General features: G+C 38.6%; 1 protein-coding gene across 1 annotated transcript in view; it reads left to right on the forward strand.

Annotated features, from left to right (window-relative positions):
- The first annotated feature begins 507 nt into the window (after nt 1-507).
- Nucleotides 508-24,191, forward strand: part of ACO1 (aconitase 1) — a 40,243-nt gene continuing 16,559 nt past the window's right edge. Inside the window, exons 1-11 of the mRNA XM_008061180.2 lie at nt 508-622; nt 1,938-2,106; nt 3,092-3,229; nt 12,587-12,656; nt 12,787-12,970; nt 13,532-13,671; nt 15,310-15,481; nt 18,093-18,193; nt 19,109-19,225; nt 20,694-20,853; nt 22,172-22,307. Coding sequence (XP_008059371.1) covers nt 526-622; nt 1,938-2,106; nt 3,092-3,229; nt 12,587-12,656; nt 12,787-12,970; nt 13,532-13,671; nt 15,310-15,481; nt 18,093-18,193; nt 19,109-19,225; nt 20,694-20,853; nt 22,172-22,307 — 1,484 coding nt within the window. The 5' untranslated portion in view covers nt 508-525. The remainder of the gene's footprint in view (nt 623-1,937; nt 2,107-3,091; nt 3,230-12,586; nt 12,657-12,786; nt 12,971-13,531; nt 13,672-15,309; nt 15,482-18,092; nt 18,194-19,108; nt 19,226-20,693; nt 20,854-22,171; nt 22,308-24,191) is intronic.

The raw sequence follows: 24,191 nt of genomic DNA on the forward strand, positions 1-24,191 counted from the left end.
CCACAGAGATCATTTCAATGGGAAATTCACAGGACAGTACCAAAAAACGACTGCTCTCATATCCCCTTTTCCAAAGTTCAAGTTTTATACAATTGCATAATGTCATTTGCTTTGGACTTGTAACCTGCCAAGCAGGACATGAATTTAGCTTAGAGGCCTGTTCATATATTCAAGATTTACCATGAGATGCATCATTCATTTCCCTTTTTCCTACAGCTTATTGGTGGAAAGATGCTGGGAAGTTATACAAATAAGACAAAATAAGTTTGGATTTTTAATGCTTTCTTGAGAGGCTTATGTTAGCTTTCAACATTTTATATACTAAGCCCATTTTATTTACTAAGAATACCATTCTGTATTCATTTATGCCCCACCATCTCCCTACTTTGAAAAGATAGCAAGTGATTTCTTTAAGTGAATGTGTACGGAAATTATTGAAAAGGGTGAGTACTCCTCAGGATAAATGCGGTCCATCTTCATTTATCCTTCTTTTCCCTTTCCAGGGACACGTGGCCATCAGAAATCATGAGCAACCCATTTGCACACCTTGCTGAGCCATTGGACCCTGCACAACCAGGAAAAAAATTCTTCAATTTGAATAAATTGGAGGATTCAAGATATGGTAGGTACATAGTTCCGTGATGGTTCTATAATGGTTCTATGATGGCTCTGATAGCAATTGGAATTCATTTAATACTTACTTGTGTGAATTAATTTTCTCACAAGAGAATTGGAAGAAGGAGTAGTAGAAAATGGGTGAATATTCTTGGGTAAAGCCCACAAACACACCTTTCTCACCTAAGTCATTTTTAAGCAGGTAATGATTATATACGTGTAACATTTATTTAACACTTTGCAGTATATAGAGTGTTGGTACATTTATATCATTTAATATGAATAACAATCCTATCGTGTCACGTTTATAAAATATAAGAAGTCCTGAGGAACCTGAGGCCCAGAGAGAGTCGATAACACAGCTCAGATCACACAAGTATGTGGGTTGCAGAAGAAGAGGACAAGAGCATGTCTTGAGCAGGTGGCTCAAGCCTGTAATCCCAGCACTTTGGGAGACCAAGGCGAGAGGATTACCTGAGCTCAGGGGTTCGAGACCAGCCTGGGCAACTTGGTGAGACCTTGTCTCTACAATAGATCAAAAAATAAGTTGGGAGTGGTAGCACATGCCTGTAGTTCCAGCAACTTGGAAGCCAGAGGTAGAAGAAGGATCACCTGAGCCCAGCAGGCGATCTGTACTCCAGCCTGGTGACAGAATGAGACTCCAACTCAAAAAAAAAAAAGGACCAAGTCTTTTAAAATTCCAAATCCTGTACTTTTTCTATCTTTGCACTGTTTTTTTCCAGATAATATTGGTGAATAATTTTCGTGTCTCAAGATGGAACTTTTATAAATAAACAAAATAGTTTTTCTTAATAATTACCATTGTTTTGTCCTAGGAACTTCAGTCACCACTGACCGTGCTACATAGTGTTTAGGGTTTTGTTTCCTTTGAAAGATGTATGCGCCAAAACTTGGTCTCAATTACAATAATTGAACTGTTACTTTATGTGTGTGTATATACAAATATATGTTACTTATTAACACTTAATACAGTAAAAATCTAGACTGTTGGTGAGATGTGATGACTTGCAGGAAACTTTCTGTCATTGGAATCCAAGGCAAGGTAACCATTTAATATGTAAGAATAAACTATTATTTTATTTTTGCCAAGACTATGGGTATTTTCTACTACTGAATGTCTCTTAAATCCATTCAATATTCATATATTTTAACCTGTTGATCACTTTACCCACTTTTCTTGTTGAAAGAATAGTCTGATGCTTCATATCAAATTTATGTAGAGATTGGCTTTAAAAAGCACACTTATAATACGATGTCTCATGGTTTTTTATGTTTTGTCATGCTTTTTCCTTAACTCCTAGGACGTTTACCATTTTCAATCAGAGTTCTCCTGGAGGCAGCTATTCGGAACTGTGATGAGTTTTTGGTGAAGAAAAATGACATAGAAAATATCCTAAATTGGAATGTCACACAGCAAAAGAACATAGAAGTACCATTTAAGCCTGCCCGTGTCATCCTGCAGGACTTTACGTGAGCCTATTGTCATTTCACTCTCCTCTATCCCCTTTGTCAGCCTTTCAAGAAAGTTTTTTTTAAAAAACAAACGAAAAACACTTTACGGTATAATTCATCACCCAGACACTTTTGAAAGCTGATGGAAGCTGGTGCTCTCTGCAGCAAGGGTAAACTGAGGTTGTCTCAGCCAAACTGTGATGTATAGTAACCCCTTTTCCAATGGCAAGAGTCATTGTCCGTGGTCTGGAAGATCCTCGTCCTTATCATTCTATAAAGTGAAAGAAACAGCATGGAGCCGAGCTACCACCCAGGAAACCAGGTTTCAAACTTGAAATGCTGGCATACTGTCTGCAGAGGAGAGTAATGCAGACCTGATGGTTTCTCTTAAGTCTCGGCTCACATCCAGCTATTCCTAAGAATCCTTGCTCTCCCCACCCCAGCCACTTTTTTGAGACACTATCTTTCCATTTTTAAACGATGTTATTTTATTTCTCCTAGAGACTGAATTGCATTTTTCTAGTGGATGATCACCCAGATCTAATACTTTTAAGAAGATAAGAGGAAAGGATACACTTGACATAAATTTGACATACTGCCTACTTTTCTCAATGATACTTATTTCTTTAAATGTGGTCTGAAGTTGACGGAGTGATCTGAATGTCTTATCCAGGACTTTTTCAACCCACCATGTGACTGGAAGCAGTCACCACAGTAAAAGTTCCAGAGTTTTCAAGTGCCAGCTTTCCCCTAGTTTCTCTGTTTAGACTATCGCTGCCATTAAATTTAGTATAATGGTAACATTATACATAAGGATGGTACTTATTACCTATTAACATGTGATTTCTGCTGAAGGAAGTATGCTTAGAGACTTTCATTATTCTTAGTCACCCATTATTAGCGCCTCTGATGAGATAGATCCTTGTCAATATTATCAGTGGAGGAGAAATTCAATACACATGTTTAAGGCTTATCTTCTGCTTCATTGTCTTCCTTTTCTTAGAGGTGTGCCAGCTGTGGTTGACTTTGCTGCAATGCGTGATGCTGTGAAAAAGTTAGGAGGAGATCCAGAGAAAATAAACCCTGTCTGTCCTGCTGATCTTGTCATTGACCATTCTATCCAGGTTGATTTCAACAGAAGGTGAGATTAAAACAAATACTTGGATTTTCTGCTTTGTGCAGATCTTGAAATACAAGTCTTTCTAAAACATGCATATGCGGCTAAATGAAAGATGACAATCTTTAAAAGTTATCTTCTGAAAAAATTAACCTAATATAAATTTTCCAATAAAGATTTTTTAGGAGAGGAGGGATTGGATTTTAGGGTTTTTAAAAATTTTTTTTAACGTTTTTACTTCTTGGGTAATAGCAACCTGTGTTTGAATCCAGCTTGAAGTCTGGGTGAAAACACATACACATGAAGTTCTACCATGAGTACTTGTTAGTACAAGTTTTTGTTCAACTTTAAAGGAGTTTGAATTCTTTTTCATCAACTGGAACCTTATTTCTTTTTTGATCCCAAGTAACTGGTTTTTTGTGTTTTTTTTTCCCAAGTAACTATTACATATCTGGCAATCTCTGTCTGTTCCCATAGTTTCCATAATACCTATTCCTTTCTTTTTATTTTTTTATTCTATTTTCTGGGATATCCTCTCCTCTCTTCCTGCCAAAATTCTACTGGTCCTCCAAGGCCAGCTTAAATCCGCTTCTGTTAGGAATCCATCACTTTCCAGCCTACCAAGCTCCCTGTTCTTTAATTTGCTAGAAGACTTAGTGTCCTTAGTGACCTGTGGCCCTTGAAGGAAAGTTGTCACTTGAATTGCCTTGGTAAGTAGACTGTCAGCTCCCTGAATATCAGGTACTTAATAAACTGAAGTAGATGACCTTGAAATTATCCTTGGGTTAAGTGAGAATCTTGGTAGCTAAGTTAAACTGTAGTGTTTTATGAAGGGAAAATACAAAATCTCTGAGGATGTTGTTTTTTGTTTTGTTTTTCAAAATCCATCCCCACATCATAGGCATCCAGAGGTATGAGTATTAAAATGTCTTAGTAAAAAAAAAACTTTTACAAAGAAAAAAATGGAACATGTTAATATGTAGTTGTGAACTAGCAACCTAGGCTGGACCTCTTAAACAAACTTTAAAAGTAAGTAATTCTTAAGCAGAATATATGTTGAATTTTTAATCCTAGCCCATTAAAGAGATAACTATCTAAATTATGAGAGATTAAGAGTCAAGTAGTAGTGGTCAGTTTCCCTAACTCGATTTATTTTAATGTGCTTTTATCCTTAAATCTCATTTTCCAAAAGCCTTTGCTTTGAGTCGGAAGCGTTGAGAGTGAATCTTTGGGTTAAAAATGGCATCAGGATATTAAACATAATCCATCCCCAGCCCCCTGTAAAATATACAAAAAGACATAGAAGATATTAAGTAAATATTAAAGATGTACGATGATAGAATCCAATATTGTTTAGAGCCCAGAAGAGTACCTCATGAAAATAGAGAAAAAAGAAACCAGTCACCTTTGCCCTTTGAATCAATCGTATAGCCAGATGGGAATGAAGAAGAAACTATCAGCATTTGTGCAAGGCAGAGTTTGTACCAACCAAAACCATGAAAATTTCAATGTAAAGATACTTGTGACCAGGTGTGCTTGCTCACACCTGTAATCCCAGAACTTTGGGAGGTCAAGATGGAAGATCACTTGAAACCAAGAGTTTGAGACCTGCTTTGGCAACATAGTGAGACCTCATCTCTACAAAAAATTAAAAAATTAGCTGGGCATAGTGACACATGCCTATATTCCCAGCTATTTGGGACACTAAGCCAGGAGATCAAGGCTGCAGTGAGCTATGGTCACGCCACTGCTCTCCAGCCCAAACAACAGAGGAAGACCCTATCTCTAAAAAAACATTGAAAATAAAATAAAAGGTGTAAAAATCAGCTATTGCTATATAACAGATAACCTTGGAATCTCAGTGGTAGTCAACAATAAGAGTTTGTTTCTTCCATATCTACAAGTTGATTGAGAGGTCAGCTGATCTAAGGGAGCTCAGCTGAGCAGCTCTGCTTTATGCTACTGTAGCTGGGTTGACTATTTACACTGAACCAAGCATCTTCAGGGCATCTAGGGCAACTCCATTTCATTTGTGTTTTTGGGGGGACCCAGGCTGAAGGAAAAAGCAGCTATCTGGTGATCACAGAGCCTCAAGAGTAAGTGGAAACATGCAGTATCTCTTAAGGCTCAGCTGAGGACCAGACAGGATCATTTCTGTTCATGGTGCCACTTATCAAAGCAGGTCATATGGTTGAGCCGAAAGTTGTGGGGGAGGGAAGTACAGGCCATCCATCTTTTGTAGAAGTAACTGCAAGATTACACAACGAGGGTTTGGATACAAGAAAGGCAATCAAATACTGTTAAGAGGCTAGTATTGTAACCTAGACTTTATGACTACATAAAGTTGTTATCAACTCTCAATGGAGAAAACAACTTTTCTGCATATGATGCTGAGAAAATTAATTATTTGGTGAAGGGAGAAGTTTGTATGAATTAAAGCATAAAGGCTTAAAAACTTTAGAAGAAAATATGTTATGTCAAATGTCTTGATGAAAAAGACCTTTTTTAACTTAGAAGCACTGAATGAAACAAAAAAAAGGGGGGGGAAAACTCTAGATTTAATGACTTCAGAGTTAAAAGGAAATAACTTGAAAAATGTTTGTAACAATTATAACAAAGAGTTAACACCCTTAATGTATAAAGAGTATGTGTAATACATTTAGAAAAATACTAAGACCCAGCAGATAAATGGGCAAAGGAATGTGGCATTTCACAATAAAAGGAAGCACAAATAGTAGTAAACAGTATATAAAGCCTTTTCAATCTTGCAAGTAATAAAAAAGTAAAATAAATATTTGAGATATAATTTTATCTTATCAATATAGTTAAGATTAGAAAATAGACATTAATTATGAAAGTATTATGAGAGACACTTTTATACACTGCTGATAGCACTGTAAATTAAAAATGATGGAAGCACTATGTATAAAGACCTTAGAAACTTCTATATCCTTAGTCCTGGAATTTCTGCTTCTAAGCATACCCTTAAAAGAGCTGAAATTCAGAAAAGGCTTTACAACTGATCATGTTCATTAAAGCATTATTTATAAATGAAAACCTAAAAACATTCTAAATGTCCAACAAAGAAGAATGACTTATTAAGTTATGGTACATTCCTAAAGCGTACTACTGGTAACCTTTACAGTTTTATTTATAAACTGCTTGATAGCACTTGGAAAGTCAATGAGCCAGATACCACAGTGCATGTGCACAGTGCATGACTATGGAGTGATCTCGGCTACATAGAAAGTTATGCAGAGATTAAAGGATTGAAAAGAGTTATCTCTGGGTTTTAATTGTCTGTCCTTCCTTCCTTCCTTCCTTCCTTCCTTCTTTCATCTCTCTCACTCCAGGGCTGAATTTTTACATTCTCTTAGCATCCTACTCCCCTTATTCCGTCTCTCATTCTGGCTTCTGATTTCACTTGTTATTCTTGGTCTCTTTAACAAGATGTGGGGTACAATTCAGGGTTAGGTATACAAATGTTGATTATACAGTTACCCTCGTTGTTGAGATGTGCTCCTCCCTCCCCTAACAGTTTCCGTAAACTGCCAATCTCACCCCCCCTTTCCTGGCAGTTTCCCACTACTGCCAATTCCTTTCTTATAGTATTATAATAATTGTTCAAGGTCCACTTATGAGTGAGAACATACGGTACGATGTTCTTTGTTTCTGTGATAAATCACTGAGTATGTTCGACTCTAAATCCATCAGGGTCTCCCTCTGTCACTCAGACTGGAGTGTAGAGGCCTGATTACAGCTCACCACTGCCTCAAATATTTATTTTTCAATAAAAAGCTATTATTTTTGCAATTGACATCATTTAAGAATATGAATTAAACCACTCAAAGAGAAACAAAAACACCTTTATTTGCTTCCTTGGTGATTTAAGTGGGTTCCATTCAGCCTCAAAAGAAATTTAGAAAATAGTCATTCTCAAATTAATACTGCCAACATTCAAACCAGATACATTAAGCATAGAGAAAAATCTACTTTGTCCCCTGAATTGATGGTTCTTAGAACAAGCAGACTGGATACTTGCCAAATCTTTCCTTTCCTTTAGACTCTGAAGCCAGTCTTAGGCAACATGTCTCCTCCATTTCTTTTTTTTTTTTTCCCCTAAATCACATGACCTCAATTTAATGTTTTGATTACAAAGGGAAGAATTTAAAATATATGTGTGAAATGTTTCCCTACTTGAGTTAGGATAAAGCCCCACTTCAGAAGTTACAAAGGAAGCCTCACAAAATTATGCCCAACTTCATCTTTTCTTGGAGACCCTCATTGATATTGATGGATTTGCCTTCATTTCACTGACCTGGAACCTGAAAGTATGGGGGGGACAGAATTGTAATTGTTTTTATGTCTAAAATCTATCAATTCAAAATTCAAAGAACTCATGACTGTGAATGCATCTGGGTCATCGCCAAGTTCACTGTAATGTTTTATTCCTTTAGACCTTGACTTTTGTTACCTCTGATTTCAATTTTTTTTAGATCTTTTTTCATTTATACCATGTACCGAAAGCATTATTATGAAAATAGCAAAGTCTAGTGGTGACTTTGACCCAGATTGATATACATATCTAGCAAGCCCATATATATATATATATATAATTAGAGAGAACATTTCTGTTAGAAGTATTTTCATTGATGGTATTTTGTTTTTATTTCTTTACTTGTGGTTTTGCAATTTGACCTCATGACTCTTTCCTCATTTTTGTAAGGAATTAAATATGATGTGTCTTAACCCTTATGGAACTATGTACTGTGGGTTTATTTCTAGCTCTTTTTCAAGAAATCAGCTAGAAAAACTGGTCAAGGGGTAGTAGAGTGGTAAATTTATTCTAAGCTTTTTGCCTGGTTTGAATAATATTAATTGGCCTCACACCATCTTTAGGAATTGAGAATCTAACTAACTTGCTATTGTAACGTGTTACAGAGTTATCTCAGAAATAACTTTTTCTCCAACAAGAATTTCTTAACAGTTTCTGATCAAATTTCATGAGTCTGAAAACTATTTTCTCTGTAATACTGTCTATGAATTGCTGGAGCACCACTAAATATAGTTCTCAGAAACTAAACTGCATCCAAATCTGAATTAAAAGTAAGTAACAAAGGAGAAATGTAATCTATGAGGCCATTCACATTCAGAGACCTTATTAAAAGTTCACTAATTTAGCTAATTTAGGAAAGTTCTGAAAGGTAGAAAAAGCTGAATTCTTGGTGTATTATTCATTCCAATAACTAGAGCTATGCTAATTGAACCACACTTAACAAAATAGAGGTTTTGTTTTCCTGAGTAAATAGGTTTTTACCTGAATTACCATATTATAAAACAGCCCTCAGGCACAATGGCTCATGCCTATAATCCCAGTACTTTGGGAGGCCAAGATGAGAGGATTGCCTGATCCCATGGGTTCGAGACCAGACTGGGCAACTTGGAGAGACCTCGTCTCTACAATAAATAAAATTTTTTTAAAAATTAGCCGGGCTTGCTGGTACGTGCCTGTAGTTCCAGCTATTTGGAAGGCTGAGGTAAAAGGATCACCTGAATGCAGCAGGTCAAGGCTGCAGGGGTTATGAGTGTGCCATTGCACTCCAACCTGGGCAACAGAGTGAGACTCCGACTCAAAAAAAACCAAAACAACAACAACAAAAAAACCAAACAGCCTAAGCATTTCTGGCTTCTGCTCATCCTGTAAACGTGTTGATTTTATCATCAAACTGACGACCCTAGCATTTTCTGGGGCAAACGTTCCCCTTACAATCCTGATTCTACTGTGAGAAGCTCTGACATCCTTCTGGTTCTGGAGGGAGGACCAGGGACAGTGACAAGTAATCTAGAAGTAGTCAATTATAGCACATGAGATGGGGGCTCCAGGGGCAAGGGGCCACATGTAGTTACAATCTCACCTACACTGGTAGAAATCTTTTTTTTTTTTTTAATTAAATCCATTTACCAAACCTATTATATGCCAGTATTTATTCAAGAAGCAGATTCGTTTAGAAGAAGAGAGGTTAGTGAACACAACTTTCGTGCAGTTGGTATAGAGAAGGGGCAAATCATTCCGGCTTGGGGAGCCAGAGGGTTCTCAAGGAGCATCACTTGATCTGGATCCTGAAGCACGTTCACCAAGGAGATCAGCTCCAGGAAAGGCATTCTACTTAGTGTCCAAAGGCATGAGGAAAGTGGGGCCGGGGAGAGTGAGGGCTACAGGGTGACCCCAGCTGAGAGTTTGAACTGGAGGATAGGAAAGGGCGTATCAAGAACAATTGTGGTCAGATTCAAGGATGTGGTTTTTTAAGACAAGGAATTTGTACTTATTTAGGAAATGGGAAGCCACTGGCAGATTTGAGCTGGGGCATGATGATCTATATTTTGGAAAACTGATTCAGGTGACAGTACAGCAGGAAGGTTGAATGCATTGACAGGGCAACTAGTTGGGAGGTTATTTCTGGAATACTTTAATAGCTTAGGTACAGTGTGGTAGGAGAGGAGGTCATTAGATGACTTACAGATAGAAAGAAGAGGAACAGATTTAGGAAAGAAGGCCAAACATTAGGGGTTGATTTGTTGAGTTTGTGGCACCTTAAGTATTCCTGAAGCAGATGCTAAAGATATGCTAGAAATATAGATCTGGACCGGAAAAGACAGGTGGGAGCTGGAGGGATGGAGCCCTCAGCATATTTTTGAGAAGAAGGAGGCAATGACTGTCTTGAGAACTAGTCACGTCTTGTCCAGGTGTCTGCACTGGTGTCCTGCCTTGTTCTGCTACACTAAGGTGTGTCTCCTTTTTCTCTCTCTTTTGCTGTTCTCTACTGTGGACGCACATTCACACACCATTCTCTCAGGCGAGGATCAGCAGACTTTTCTACAAAGGGCCAATAGTAAATATTTTAGACTTTGCTAGCCACATGCTATCTCTGTCACATAATTCTTTTTTTCCCTAGCCTGTAAAAATGTAAAAATCAGCCAGGCTCACACCTGCAATCCCAGCTCTTAGGGAGTCCAGAGTGAGAGGATCACTTGAGCCCAGGAGTTTGAGACCGTCCTGGGCAACATAGCAAATCTCTCTCTCTCTCATAAATACATACATACATAAATATCCATATCCATCCTGGGCAACATAGCAAGACTCTGTCTCATAAGTAAACAAACAAATAAATGCAAGAAATTTTAAAAATAAAATAAAAAATGTAAAAATCATTTTTTGTGTGTGAGGGCCTAGTATATATGGGCATTGGGCCAAATTTGACCCATGGGCTATAGTTTGTAGACCTCTCCTATAAGGTAGTTTCAGGAATTGATCCCAATAAATCAACCCACACTTGTCTAGGAGACTATTCATATCCAGACAAAAGGAGAGAAAAAAATGAGTGTGGCAACTGGATGGTTTTTATGAGGCAAATGATGTGTACTTTCAGTCCTTTTCATCCCAACTCCTAGGAGTGCCTACCCATCTTTCCGTAGCTGACTCCCCATCATCCTTCAGACTACTTCGATGCCTTTTTTTTCTGGAAGGCCTTGTATCACCACCCTCCCCACCTGTGCTCATGCCCCCCCCTCCCATTTTTTTGAGTTGAAGTCTCACTCTAGCTGGAGTGCAATGTCAGGATCATAGGCCACTGCAGCCTCAAACTCCTGAGCTAAGCCGTCCTGCCTAAGCCTCCTGTGTAACTGGAACTACAGGCATGTGCCACTACACCCAGATAATTTTTTGAGAATTAGAAAATATCTCACTGTGTTGCTGAGGCTGGTCTCAAACTCTCGGCACAAGTAGTCCTCTTACCTTAGCCTCCAACATTGCTAGGATTACAGGCACGAGTCACCATTCTCAGCCCATGGCCCTTTCTGGGTGCTCCCATGGCACCCTGCACTTCCCGTATCAGGCATTGACGATTACACTCTTTTATAATTGCTTGGTCCTTCCCTGTATCTCTGAGCTCTGAACTCCAGGTGGACAGCCAGCATGTGGCACATGACAGGCTCTCAGTGGATAATAAGCAAAGGGGGAGGGGTAGGGATGGATAAGAAGTAGAGAACAATGGTTAAGGTCCCAGAGCCAGGCAGACTTGGGTTCAGAAGACAGTGCTATAATTTACCAGTAGTCTGACTTTTGACAAATTATCCAGTCTCTATGTCTCAGCTGTTGCTTCTGTACTTTGAGGATGAAAGTTATATTTACATGAGAATGAGTTCGTGTGTGTGAGCGCTGAGTGCCTGTAACATAATGCTGCCCTTTAACTCCTACTGTTACTGTTGTGCTGGTGGTGGTTATTACCACTGCCATCATGACTGCCAGTCTCTGTACTGTGACGGGGAGACAGTAATGGTATAGAGATTAAGAGGGCTGTATCGACTCTGCAGTCAGGATGCCTGGGTTTCAATTCTGGTTCCACAATTTACTAGCTGTGTGGCTCTGAGCAAGTTTCTTAACCTCTCTGTGTCTTAGTCTCCTCATTTGAAAAATGTGACTATTAGTGCACCTAACTCAAAGGGTTATGGTGGAGACTGAGAAAATTATTGTAAAGCAATTAGAATAGTGGCTGGTTCCTCCTAATGTCAGTAAGTATTAACCGTTATATTAATTAATGAAGTCTGACTTCAGTCTTAGCTGTTAATTTTTCTGGTTTTTTTCTATGTTCATTCAATTCTATGATATACAATTTGTGAGCACCTACTGTGTGCTGATTCTGCAAACTTCTGACTATAAAATTCTTCCTTGACTCAAAAAAATGCAATTTGACTTTTTAAATCATGGAAAAATCTTCTTGAGGCCCTGTATTGTCCTGATGGACTGAATGACCTTGCGTAAATCTCAGCATATAATCTGTGATTTACAGATGTTCTTGGGTGGCAACATTCTCATAAGCCTGTCTGACAGATAGGAGATTGGGTTCTATTAATGACTGAGCCTCTCGTTATCGCTGGTTTTCCGTCTTCCAACACAAACAGATGAAAATGGCAGCCCGGACACAGTTCCACTCAGAGAGGTGTCTTAATGAGACCATGGATGAGAAAGGGGCACAGAAACAAGGATTCTTTAAATGTCTAAGCTGTGATCATCATATAAATATCTTGAGTATGTTCCTGAGAGTCAGACTTTATGATTAGATTAATTTTAACTCGAATTCTGCTCATGCTTTCTGTCCACCGTGTTTAAAGACATTGTAGGAATCACTTAAATCAAACAATAATTATTCTTTACTTTCATTAGTCACCTCTTCTTTTCTACGTTGTAATAATCATGAGTGAAATTCCTAATACCACTCAGCAAGCCTGCAGATGCAATTCCATTTCATTTATTCATCACCCATAAATTTGACCAGCAACATCTTAAGCCTCAAAATTTACACATTTAGTTTTTCTCTCTGACAGGGCGGACAGCTTACAGAAGAATCAAGACCTGGAATTTGAAAGAAATAGAGAACGATTTGAATTTTTAAAGGTATAGGCAGAGTTTGGTTCCATTGTTTGGTCTTCTGTGTATGTGGGGTGTGAGGGAGAGGTGTCAAGGGAATGGACTGAGTAGAAGCACCTCACATATTCATGGTGTTCTTTCCATGTGTCCCTCCAAGTGGGGTTCCCAGGCTTTTCACAACATGCGGATCATTCCCCCTGGCTCAGGAATCATCCACCAGGTGAATCTGGAATATTTGGCAAGAGTGGTATTTGATCAGGATGGATATTATTACCCAGACAGCCTCGTGGGCACGGATTCACACACCACCATGATTGATGGTTTGGGCGTTCTTGGTTGGGGTGAGTGTTCTTCCAGGAATATGCTATTCTCTTCCATATGTGTTGCTCTGGGGCATATACCTAATTCGCTTTGATGCCATTACATTCCAGAAGCATGAATTTGCATGACAACAAGTATTGGAGAGATGTTTTTGTCTTTTATGTTCATTGCTGTTTTTACAGTGCCCAGAAAAGCACTTTGCACCTAGTTGGCACTAGATGATTTTGTTTGGAAGAATGAAATGGAAAAGGGGGTTAGGGACATTTGGCATAAATGAAAATCTCCTGGGGTGTTTGTTAGAACTGGACTCCTAAAGCCTACTCTTCTTTGGGTGTAGCATCAAGAGGAATTTGATATAGATATTTGAGGGCCCACACTTTGAGAAAAACTTGTTAAAAATTCTGTAGAGGGAGATAAAGAAAAAAATAATGGCTCTTTACTCTTTATAGAAGCATAATTCAACTCTGTACCAGTTGAACATTGTAACTGCATTTATTACCTATTAGTGACACTGAATTTATATCTGAGAAATATAGTGAGAAATAATGAAAGCGTTACTCTGGCCATGCCATTCATTGCAGGTGTGGGTGGTATCGAAGCAGAAGCTGTCATGCTGGGCCAACCAATCAGCATGGTGCTTCCCCAGGTGATTGGCTACAGGCTGATGGGAAAACCCCACCCTCTGGTAACATCCACTGACATCGTGCTCACCATTACCAAGGTAACAATTTGCTGCCTCTTCTGTGTGCTTGGAAAGTCACTGTGACAGAGAGGAAATACATAATGGATTCTCACTTAGTTTCCACGTGTTCTACAATTGCCAGGAAACTATATTGATTACTTTTAAAGGAGGTGAGATAAGGAGAGCATTCTGTGTTACATTTAGATAATTATATTCATTTTCCTCTCCTGTTGCTGCATGGATTTTTTTCTTAAATTTTTTTTCAATAGTGAAATAGTTTAAATACATAGAAATTAAAATGACATTCATGTATCTACCACCTAGATTTAACAGATAAGATTTTGCCATATTTGCTTCAGATTTCCCTCTATATATTTTTAAAGAAATAATATATTTATGGCTAAAGTCATACTCTCTATTTCTAGATATAATATCTGGAGGTTGTGAGAATCATTCCCACCTACATATTTACACTTTTACTATATCTTTTCCACATGGCTCTTCTTAATATGTAAATAGCAAAGTAGTTCCTAGTTTCATGATTAGTGTTTGACTTTTAAAATTTTCTCCTCTGTATTGCAGATTATATTATTGTAACAGATGTTTCTCCAAGCTGGAAAACACTAGCTTGTTTTCAAGCTGTTATAGGAAATCACCTTTTTTGTTTTTTTTTAAATCACAAACAATTTTTTCTGGTTTCATAGTTTGGATACTCAGGGTAATTTGCATGTACACTCTATTGTTAAAGGCAAAATAAGTTTCTTTGACTTAATCTTTGTGGAATTTGGAATTGGATTATTTAACACTGTAGCTTATCACAAATGTCTGTGCACTGTTCTTTAGATGTGGAATAATATAGGACTTGCTTACAAAATTTGACAGAATCCCATATAGTCCAAAGAGCCTGTCTATTAATATGTGGCTGTGCATAGTCCATGAAACTGGCTTCATGCAGGGCCAAGTTAGTCCTTAGGGCCTCACTCCTAACCAATGGCTTGTGTGGAAAAGATAGGTAGAGTCAGAAATGGGGATCTTTTGGTTACATTTGACTTTTACTTGCTGCATGAATTTTGTTCATTACATCTTTGAAAACAAGTCATTTTCTTACTCAACTAGTGCAAGTAATAGTTTATTTAGGTTGAAGGCATTTAATATTTAGAAATGATCTCATTAAAGAAAGAAGGAGAGTCTTTCTCATTTTTTAAAAATAATTTGTATTAATGTTATTTGTATTACTGGCATACTTTTCTTTTTTAAAGAACTATTTTGACATAATCTTTGATTTATAGGAGAATTGGTACAAAGATAGTACAGAGCACTCCTGTTATCTTTCTCCCAGCTTCCCATAACATTAACATCTTGTATAATCAGGGCACATTTATCAAAACTAAAACATTAACATATGTTGGTATGGCACTCTTAACTAAACTACAGACATCACCAGTTTTTTCAGTAATGTCCTTGTTTTGTTCTAGGCTCTAAACCAGGATCATATCATGCATTTAGTTGGCATTGCTTTTTAAAGTTTTGTTTTTAAAAGTAACCAAAAATATGTTGTGCTAATTTATTGTTCAGGTTTACTAACACAGCTAGTTTATAAGAAATACAAGATGGTAGTTCTGCATTTTAAACGTGGGCTGTCAAATCTCAAACTTTCCTACTGTTTCTGCTGCTTAGCACCTCCGCCAGGTTGGGGTAGTGGGCAAATTTGTCGAGTTCTTTGGGCCAGGAGTCGTCCAGCTGTCCATTGCTGACCGCGCTACGATTGCTAACATGTGTCCCGAGTACGGAGCAACTGCTGCCTTTTTCCCAGTTGATGAAGTTAGTATCAAGTACCTGGTGCAGACAGGTAAGTGAAGTCCTGTGAAAGCAGAGGGGTCTTTGTAAAACTTTCATAGAACACGGAGAATAAGAGCACTGCCTTCTGCCTCCACCCAAGAGAAGGCACTGGGTGCCTGTGGAGTCAAAGTGAGTTGTTGGGATTTAAGGAGATATGAGATAGTGATGATGTGGCCAGTAGAAAGAGCTTAGGTACTCAAGAAGCCTGGATATTTACACTGGTGTGCTGCTAGCCATTTGAGATGAAACAAGTTATCTTAGTCATGATAACTGCTGTCCATGAGGTAGCTACTCTGTACCAGGCGCCTGGTATGCATTTTCTGTCATCCTCTTCACAGATCTGTAGGGTAGACTGATTGACTTAGCTAATTAACTACTAGGAGGGAAAACTGAGGATCAGAGAGGTGTTATTACCCAAGGCTAATACATAGTGGAGGCAGAATCCAAACCTGCAGCTGCCTACCTCCATACAGGGCTGGCACTCTGTAGTGTCTCTCACAGGGTTGTCCAAAAGCTGAAATGAGAGACTGCATATGAAGACATTTTGACACATCAACAGATCTTTAACTCCGTATATTTTCGTTTAGGAAGTTAACTCTTCTCCTAGAAAGCTGTTTTAAAACATTAACTATCCATTCAGCCATTCATGTAAAAATTATCAATATCTGGTCTATTTCCCAAAGATATAGCTGTGACCAAGATAGATAAGTCCCTTCCCTCATGGAGCTTACATTCCAGAAAGGGGGAAAGACAGTGAAAAAGGAAACAAATGTGTAAGTATGATAATGAAAAAGCAGACTGGGGAGCTGGTTGAAATACCCCAGGAGTGCTTTTGACATATAGGAAGGGCTTTTTGAGGTAGAATTTGAACAGATGTTCCAGTGAAGTGAAGGAGCAAGCCACGGGAAGGGTTTCATGAGAGTCTTTTCTTTTCATTTTTCTTTTTTTTCTTTTTTTTGAGTCAGAGTCTTACTCTGTTGCCCAGTATGGAGTGCATTCTCAGGCCACCGCAGCCTCGACTTGCTAGGCTCAGGTGATCCTTCCACCTCAGCCTTCCAAGTAGCTGGAACTACAGGCATGTGCCACCATGTCCAGCTAATTTTTTTTTTATTTACTGTAGAGACTAGGTCTTGCCAAGTTGCCCAGGCTGGTCTTCAATATCTAGGCTCAGGCATCCTCTCTCGCCTCCACCTCCCAAAGTGCTGGGATTACAGGCATGAGCCACCACCATGCCCAGTTCATGAGAATCTTGTAGACCCCAAATAAATCCAAGTCTTCACTGGTAGCCTGAGGAAATCCCTCTGGCATAGTAATTTTCATGAAAAAGTTTATTTTTAAAAATGTGCATATTAAGTATAACCACATGGGAATTAACATGTCCTTGTTCTCCAAAGGCTTTGAAGTGAAATAGATGTAGAATTAAAAGAACAGACTAAAGCACTGCAGGAGTCAGCCTAAAGAAGAAAAGGGAAGGGATGGTATGCCGAGGGAGAAAAGCTGCAGAATGTAGCCAGAGGAAAAGCTAGTTTCTGTGGTGCTGAAGCTGGCCACAAAACTTTTTAGTGATCTGATGCCAAATTTGTAACATCTCTTACATTGAAAAAACATATTGCTTCAGAAACCTACAATCTTTTCTCATCCAAAACCCTAAGAGAAATCTTCTGTTCATCTTCTTGTAGACTGGCACGTGGTATAGGGAACAGTGGGCTCAACAACAGGTCATGATAGTGAGGCTCTAATAGCCATCTTGTATGAGATCCATGCTGAAAGCTGATGACCTTTATAATTTGGTTCAAACAAACAAACAAAAAATCTCGATCTGTGGTGGGCCCAAGGATCAAGCTTTCAGTCTCGCCTAACTGTCAGAGAAAGGGGTGGACTGCATATCCACTGGGCATACTTCACGAATATTATCTCCTATACCAGGATCTTGATAACAATTAAACAGCAGAGGGTTCAGGTCATATTCCTCGTGATACAGCATTGTGAGTTAAGACTTTGAACTTTGGGATCAAACCCTGGTTCTGCCATTTTCTGGCTGTGTTCCATGGGAGAGTTACTCAGTCTTCTTGAGCCACCATTTCCTCATCTATAAACGAGAAGAGTAATTGCACTTATCTCTTGATAAAGGATTAGAAATCTAGGGTAAAGCATTTAAAACATTTAGCATACATTATCAGGCTACAGAAAATGCTCAGTAGCTGGTGCTTTGGGATGGGGGTGGGGCGGGTTATTATTTTAAGAATAATTGTGTGTAATTCTGAGTCTCTATCACCAGTTGAAGGTAGACACATAGGAGTGCTTTGACAATTAGCTCAGACTTAGGATTTTCCTAATCAAGAGCTGTAATCAAAAAGAGGGGGAGTATCGATAGGTAGACCTGGAATTGTTTTCAGAAAATAGTCACTTTGAAAGTAACAACATATCTGTTCATAGCCCCTAATAAAAAGCAGCATCAGCTAGAGAGTCAAGCTGTTAGCCTGAAATATCTGAGGAGTTGGTGTGTGTAACTGAAATATATACTATGTACTTGTATAATTGCTGATGGAAGTATTAGTTTATAATCTTTAACCAGAAAATATTAACATATGTCACTTGTTACTCCTTAATATGCCATTCAGGTCGTGATGAAAATAAAGTAAAGCACATTAAAAAATATCTTCAGGCTGTAGAAATGTTTCGTGATTTCGGTGACGCTTCTCAAGACCCAGACTTCACCCAGGTATGAGACCGCCTTCTACTGAGCATGCATTTCCTCTTCCTCAAGGTTGTCATTTTAGCTGTGTGTGGTTTTCCTTGCCAAGGTACATTTGTAGGAAATTAGTCACTGCTGAGGCATTGCAGGAAAATGGGGTATTAAAAGTCTAAAAAGTCAAAAGGATCAGGAAATTGTAAACATAATAGAATAATATAACTTTTTACATTCCTACTGGCCTAACCATTATAAGTTGAGCATGCTCCCATTTTTTGAACTACTGATTCATGCCTCTTATTTGGAAGACTCTTGAAAGACTTTACTAGAGGAGCTGAAGCTATTTAAGGCTAAGTTCATCATTAGCATAGACCTGGAAAGAAGTGAAGGTACAAACACCTCAGTTAGTTCTATTTCTCAAATGACTTACCCTTGTTTTCTAGGGTGTAAACTGAATCCACATTTTTCTAGACAGCCAAGATAGAGGGTAAACTAGACCTTGTTTTGTTTCATATTACTTTGAGGGAAGGAAATACTCAGTTAGACTAAGGCCCTTTTCCTGGCATTGATAACTTAATGGCTGCATCCCTCCCAAGTCACCTTAGAAGTATATCAGTTTTGTATCATTTCAATAGAAAACCCACTTCAACCTTACTTAGACAATACGAAGCATATGTGAACTACTTTCCAAGGATGAGCTAGTGGAAGACACTGGGCAGCAACTGTAGCATCCACCCTAAGCTCACACTACTCAAGTGCCTATCTTGATCTTGGAAAATGAATCATTTAAGTGTTAAGACAAGCATCGGCTTCCTTGTTTTCAAATGTGGTAGTTTTGCTTATTCGCTTATTTTTATTGTTGTGATGTTTTAAATTTTCTGGCATGCCTCATGTTTCCTCTTTATAGGTATAATCTGAATTGTATAATTTACTTTCGATGAACAGGTTGTAGAATTAGATTTGAAAACAGTAGTGCCTTGCTGCAGTGGACCGAAAAGGCCTCAGGACAAAGTCGCCGTGTCTGACATGAAAAAGGACTTTGAGAGCTGCCTTGGAGCCAAGGTAGGGGCCTGGGAAAGGAGTTTGAAGTCCTCTGGACTCTATCCCATGCCTGGTTTCTTAATGTCCAAGCTTTTACCCCACTCGATGATGAATCTTCTGAAGCCTGGTGCTGAGGGTGTTTCTTCTCCATTCTAAAGTCCTTGATGACTCCCCCATTAGCCACGGGCCAAGCAGTGGGCCAAGCAGCTTCCTAAGAGCATGTGACCATTCGTAAACACACCCCAACTCACTTTTTTAAGCATATGTAGTTTTCATATGACTCTCACTACATTGTTTGCTCTACTTACCCAAGCTTTTCTGGCCATTGTGCCTTTGTTCATGACACTCTCTGCCTGCATGTCTCTTCCCCCATCTAGTCACAACCTATTCTGTCAACTCCATAAAACTTGGTTCAGATCCCAGCTCCTCTGCGACAGGGCCTTGGAGTCTCATAGGAGAAAGCCCTCTTTCTCGCATTTGAAACTTCATGGCACTTGGTCTGAAACGTTTTGATGGCATTCCATATTCTTTAACTTGCATTTGGTACTTTATTTGCATGGATAATTTCCTCTACTGGACTGGATGTTTGTGAATAGGATTTGTGTCTGAATCACCTTGGTACCCCTCAAAGTACCTAGCATAAAGTCTTACACGCAGTGCATTTTCAATGAACATTTCCCAAAGGAATGATTAAGATATGTGATGGATTTTATCTATGGGACACCAGTATTATACCAACAGTGTTTGCATTATTGACTAAATTATTGATTGGTTGAATCTGGTCAAAATGGCACCTCTTTCTAAATTTCCATAAGGTTAGAATCAGTTGCCTTGGTGGTCCGTTTGTGTCATTTCAACTGCACAATAATGCCATTTAGTTCTATTTAGACTAAATTTGTAGTTTTAGCATTTCTATTTTTAAGGTGGAAAGGAAGTACTTGTTACTAATGTCAATGCAGAAGTAAGATTCAGAAATTATTACTGCCTTTTGTAAAAAGATTTGTTAAAAATCTTTGTAAAGATTTAAAAAGAATAGAGAGACATCTAAGTTTTCTGAAGCACTTCAGAATTTATTTGCAGAGATATTTATGCTTTGTTAAGAATTGGCTTTTACAAACCCTGAACATTTATCATAATACTATAAAAAAGGGATTGGCAGTATGGGACACTGCTGGGGCGGGGTAGGGGGGCACATAACATCAATTAGGGTACCCAATCTCAGACCAGGTGAAGTGGAGAACCAAAGGAAGTCCCAGACTTTACCTGTATGATCACCACATATGTACCTTACCCTGAATTATACCCCACATCTTTAAAGTAAAAAAATAAAAATACATTGGCTTTTAAAATTATACTTACCAAAGTATTCCTTCTTCCAAAATGAGAACTTTGGACCATATATTTTTTTTTCTATAGCAAGATATATATATCTTACAAATATTTTTTCCTATGTAATATATATATATATATTTTTTTTTTCTTCCTATAGCAAGGGTTTAAAGGATTCCAAGTTGCTCCAGAACACCATAACGACCATAAGACATTTATATATAATAACAATGAATTCACCCTTGCTCATGGTTCTGTGGTCATTGCTGCCATTACAAGCTGTACAAACACCAGTAATCCATCTGTGATGTTAGGAGCAGGTAAGTGCATTTGACTCCAGCCCCATGGTCATTTGGACGTAGGTGGAAATTTTCTGAGATAAGCCCAGGGTCTTAGCTGAGTTCTACATGTAATTCCCTGAGCCTTGCCTTTTTCAGATATAGAAATTTAGAGGCCCAAAAATATCTACAGAATAAGTAGTGTCCAAAGCAAGATATTTAAAAGAGAATATATATTGCATAATAGTCTTTCTCTTGAAAATTAACATAGAAAATAAGTAGAGGAAAGCAAAAGAAGCTGAGTTTCTGGTAAAACCTAGAAGCTTGTATCAGACCTTGGAAGAAAAAAAAAAACAACTGGAGTCGTGTCGAGGACTTTGTTTTTATCTGTAAGACCCCTGAGCAGCAGAGTTGAGTCAGACTTGGATGCTGGGAGGTGCGTATGAATTAGGTCACAGGGCACTGACTGACAGACTTGGTGTGCCTCAGCTGTTACACAATCCTGGTTAAGCAGTTAATATTTACAAGCAGGGCTCCACTCATATAAGATCGCTTTAGTTTCCAAGTTTTCAGTCATCCCCCGAAGCTCCTCTTGTGTTCACAGATCAAACAGTGTCAACAGCTGCTCTATTTTATGAAGCAGACATCGGTATAGGGAAAATCCTGTTTGTCTGAGTCTGTTGCTACCTAAGCTTTCCTTGTGTGAAGCAAATCAGTCTTCTGAAAACAAGTCACCAGCTTGTCCACAGCTCTTTGTTCCTCTATACCCTCAGCCCCTTCCTCATTTTTTTCCTACTTTGCTGTTACATCCTAAGTCAGAGTACCGAGAGTTCCAGTAACAGTCTCTGTATCTGCCCAAAGTCCAGCGGCCCAAGAGCTCTTGATCTTCCACTTCACGGAATATCTGAAGACTAGATTTTTACTTCTTGGCTAACTATTCCTTACCATTGGGATACAATTGAGTGCTTTCTGAAAGGGCCCCTACATGATGATTTTCATCCAAATCAAACATAATTAGAAAGATCAGTTTCCCCCTAAAAGTTAAAAACTCATTCTGTAATATAGTCCCAAATTGTTTTAGGTTTATCTCTCTAAAAAAAAAATTGCCAGCACCTCTCGTTTTTCATTTTTGTGACTAAATTTTGAGTTCACTACATGAGTATAAGTGACTGTGGGCCAATGACCTTTTGACTCTGTTAGGCTGCAGAAATGGCGAAAGCACCCATATGGCGCTTGATGAAGTAGGCTTGATCAGGTGGTGGCAGGAAATGCAGACTGAAAATTTGGGCTCTTCCCTGAAGTGTGCCTGGCACCTAGAGCAGGCAACCACCCATACTGTCTGTGTTTAATCATTTCACAGGACTGTTAGCAAAGAAAGCTGTGGATGCTGGCCTGAACGTGAAGCCTTACATCAAAACTAGCCTGTCTCCTGGAAGTGGTGTGGTCACCTACTACCTGCGAGAAAGTGGAGTCATGCCTTATCTCTCTCAGCTTGGGTGAGGGACAGTCTGAGAGAGTTTTCTTTTGCATCATTGCTCCTGTTACATTTTACTCCTCATTTGTATCTTGGTCTTGTCAACTTGTAACAGACGTGAGCTTCTCTGATGGTATCTAATTGCATAGTCTTTTATCAGATCGTAGACAGACTTAAACCCTAATATTTCAATGACATAGGACCCTCCTGCACAGCTGTGTTGGTTGTTCATCATACAAGGATGCCTTCTAAGGGTAGAGCAGGGACTAAAATCGAGCTTATGCTCTGATTAGCAAGCCTTGTGCTCTGATACGGTGCTGTACTCTCCTGGCAGAGGGGATACCTTTTCTCAGTTGCACCAAGATATACTATGGACTAGTAGTAGTTCTGCAACCAAGAATCTGTCTTTTGACCTGAGAACAATTATTTAAAGTGGCTGAAAAAATTCTAATTTCTTGAGGCAAATTAGTTACAGTCATGCATCACTTAAAGACAGTGGTACATTCTGAGAAATGGTGTTAGGCAATTTTGTCCTTGTGTGAACAGTATAGAGTGTACTTACACAAACCTAGATGGCGTAGCCCACTGCACACCTAGACTATATTGTATGGCCTATGGCATCTAGGCTACAGGTCTGTACAGCGTGTTCTGTGCTGAATAATGTAGGCAATTATAACACAATGGTATGGATTTGTGTATGTAAACATAGAAAAGGTACCATAATAATATAGTATAAAAGGCAAAAAATGGTTTTACTGTTTAGGGTACTTACCATGAATGGAGTTTATAGGACTGGAAGTTAGTCCAGGTAAGTCAGTAAGTAGGTGGTGGTGAATGTGAAGGCCTAGGACATTACTGCACACTGTAGACTTTATAAACACTCTACACTTAGGCTACACTATTACAAACATTTTTTCTTCAATAGTAAATTAACCTTAGCTTATATAACTTTTTTACTTTATAAACTTAATTTTTTAAATACTTTTTGACCCTTTTATAATATGCTTAGCTTAAAATTGTACAGCTATACTAAATTATTTTCTTTTTTAATATGCTTATCCTAAAGCTGTTACTATTTTTAACATTTTTGTTTTTTCTACTTTGTAAACTTTTTTGTTAAAACCTAAGATACAAAAACTCACATTAGCCCAGGTCTACATAAGGTCAGGATCATCAGTATCACTGTCTTCTCCCTTCACATCTTGTCCCACTGGAAGGCCCTTGGGGGCAGTGACAAGCATGGAACTGTCGTTGCCTGTGGTAACAATGCCTTCTCCTGCAATACCTCCTGTAGAACTTTCCTGAGGCTGTTTTACAGTTAACTTTTTTTTTAATGAGTAAAAGGAGTACACTCTAAATTAACAATAAAACGCAGCACAGAGGGCTTGTTTACACCAGCATCACCACAAATGCATCAGCAATGCCCCTTGTCCCGATATGATGATGGCTACACTATCACAAGGTGACAGTTTTTCAGCTCCATCACAATGGGACCACTGTCATATATGTTGTCCATCATTTACCAAAAACATTGTTATACATCTCATCACTGTATTCATTGCCAAATATAGTTTCTTCAGTTTCCATTTTATTCCTGTGTTTAATCCTTGGGATTATCCAGTAATAGTAGTGAATGGAGACATGAAGTTGCACATCTGATTTCAACTTTTAAAAATGCTAGATTGTTCAGTTTGACCCCTTTTTATAAGTAAATAAAACATGAACAGTATTCTTCTTAGATATGCTGTATCAGAACGCTCTCAAAAATGAAAGCTTTAGCCGGGTTCAGTGGCTCAGCCTGTAATCCCACGCCTTTGGGAGGCTGAGGTGAGTGGATTGCCTGAGCCTGCGGGTTCGAGACCCGCCTGGGCAACTTGGTGAGACCTCATCTCTACAATAAATCAAA

Source organism: Carlito syrichta, unplaced genomic scaffold (genome assembly GCF_000164805.1).
Source record: "Carlito syrichta isolate Samal-C Ts95f unplaced genomic scaffold, Tarsius_syrichta-2.0.1 Scaffold305136, whole genome shotgun sequence".
NCBI classification, from domain to species: Eukaryota; Metazoa; Chordata; class Mammalia; order Primates; family Tarsiidae; genus Carlito; species Carlito syrichta.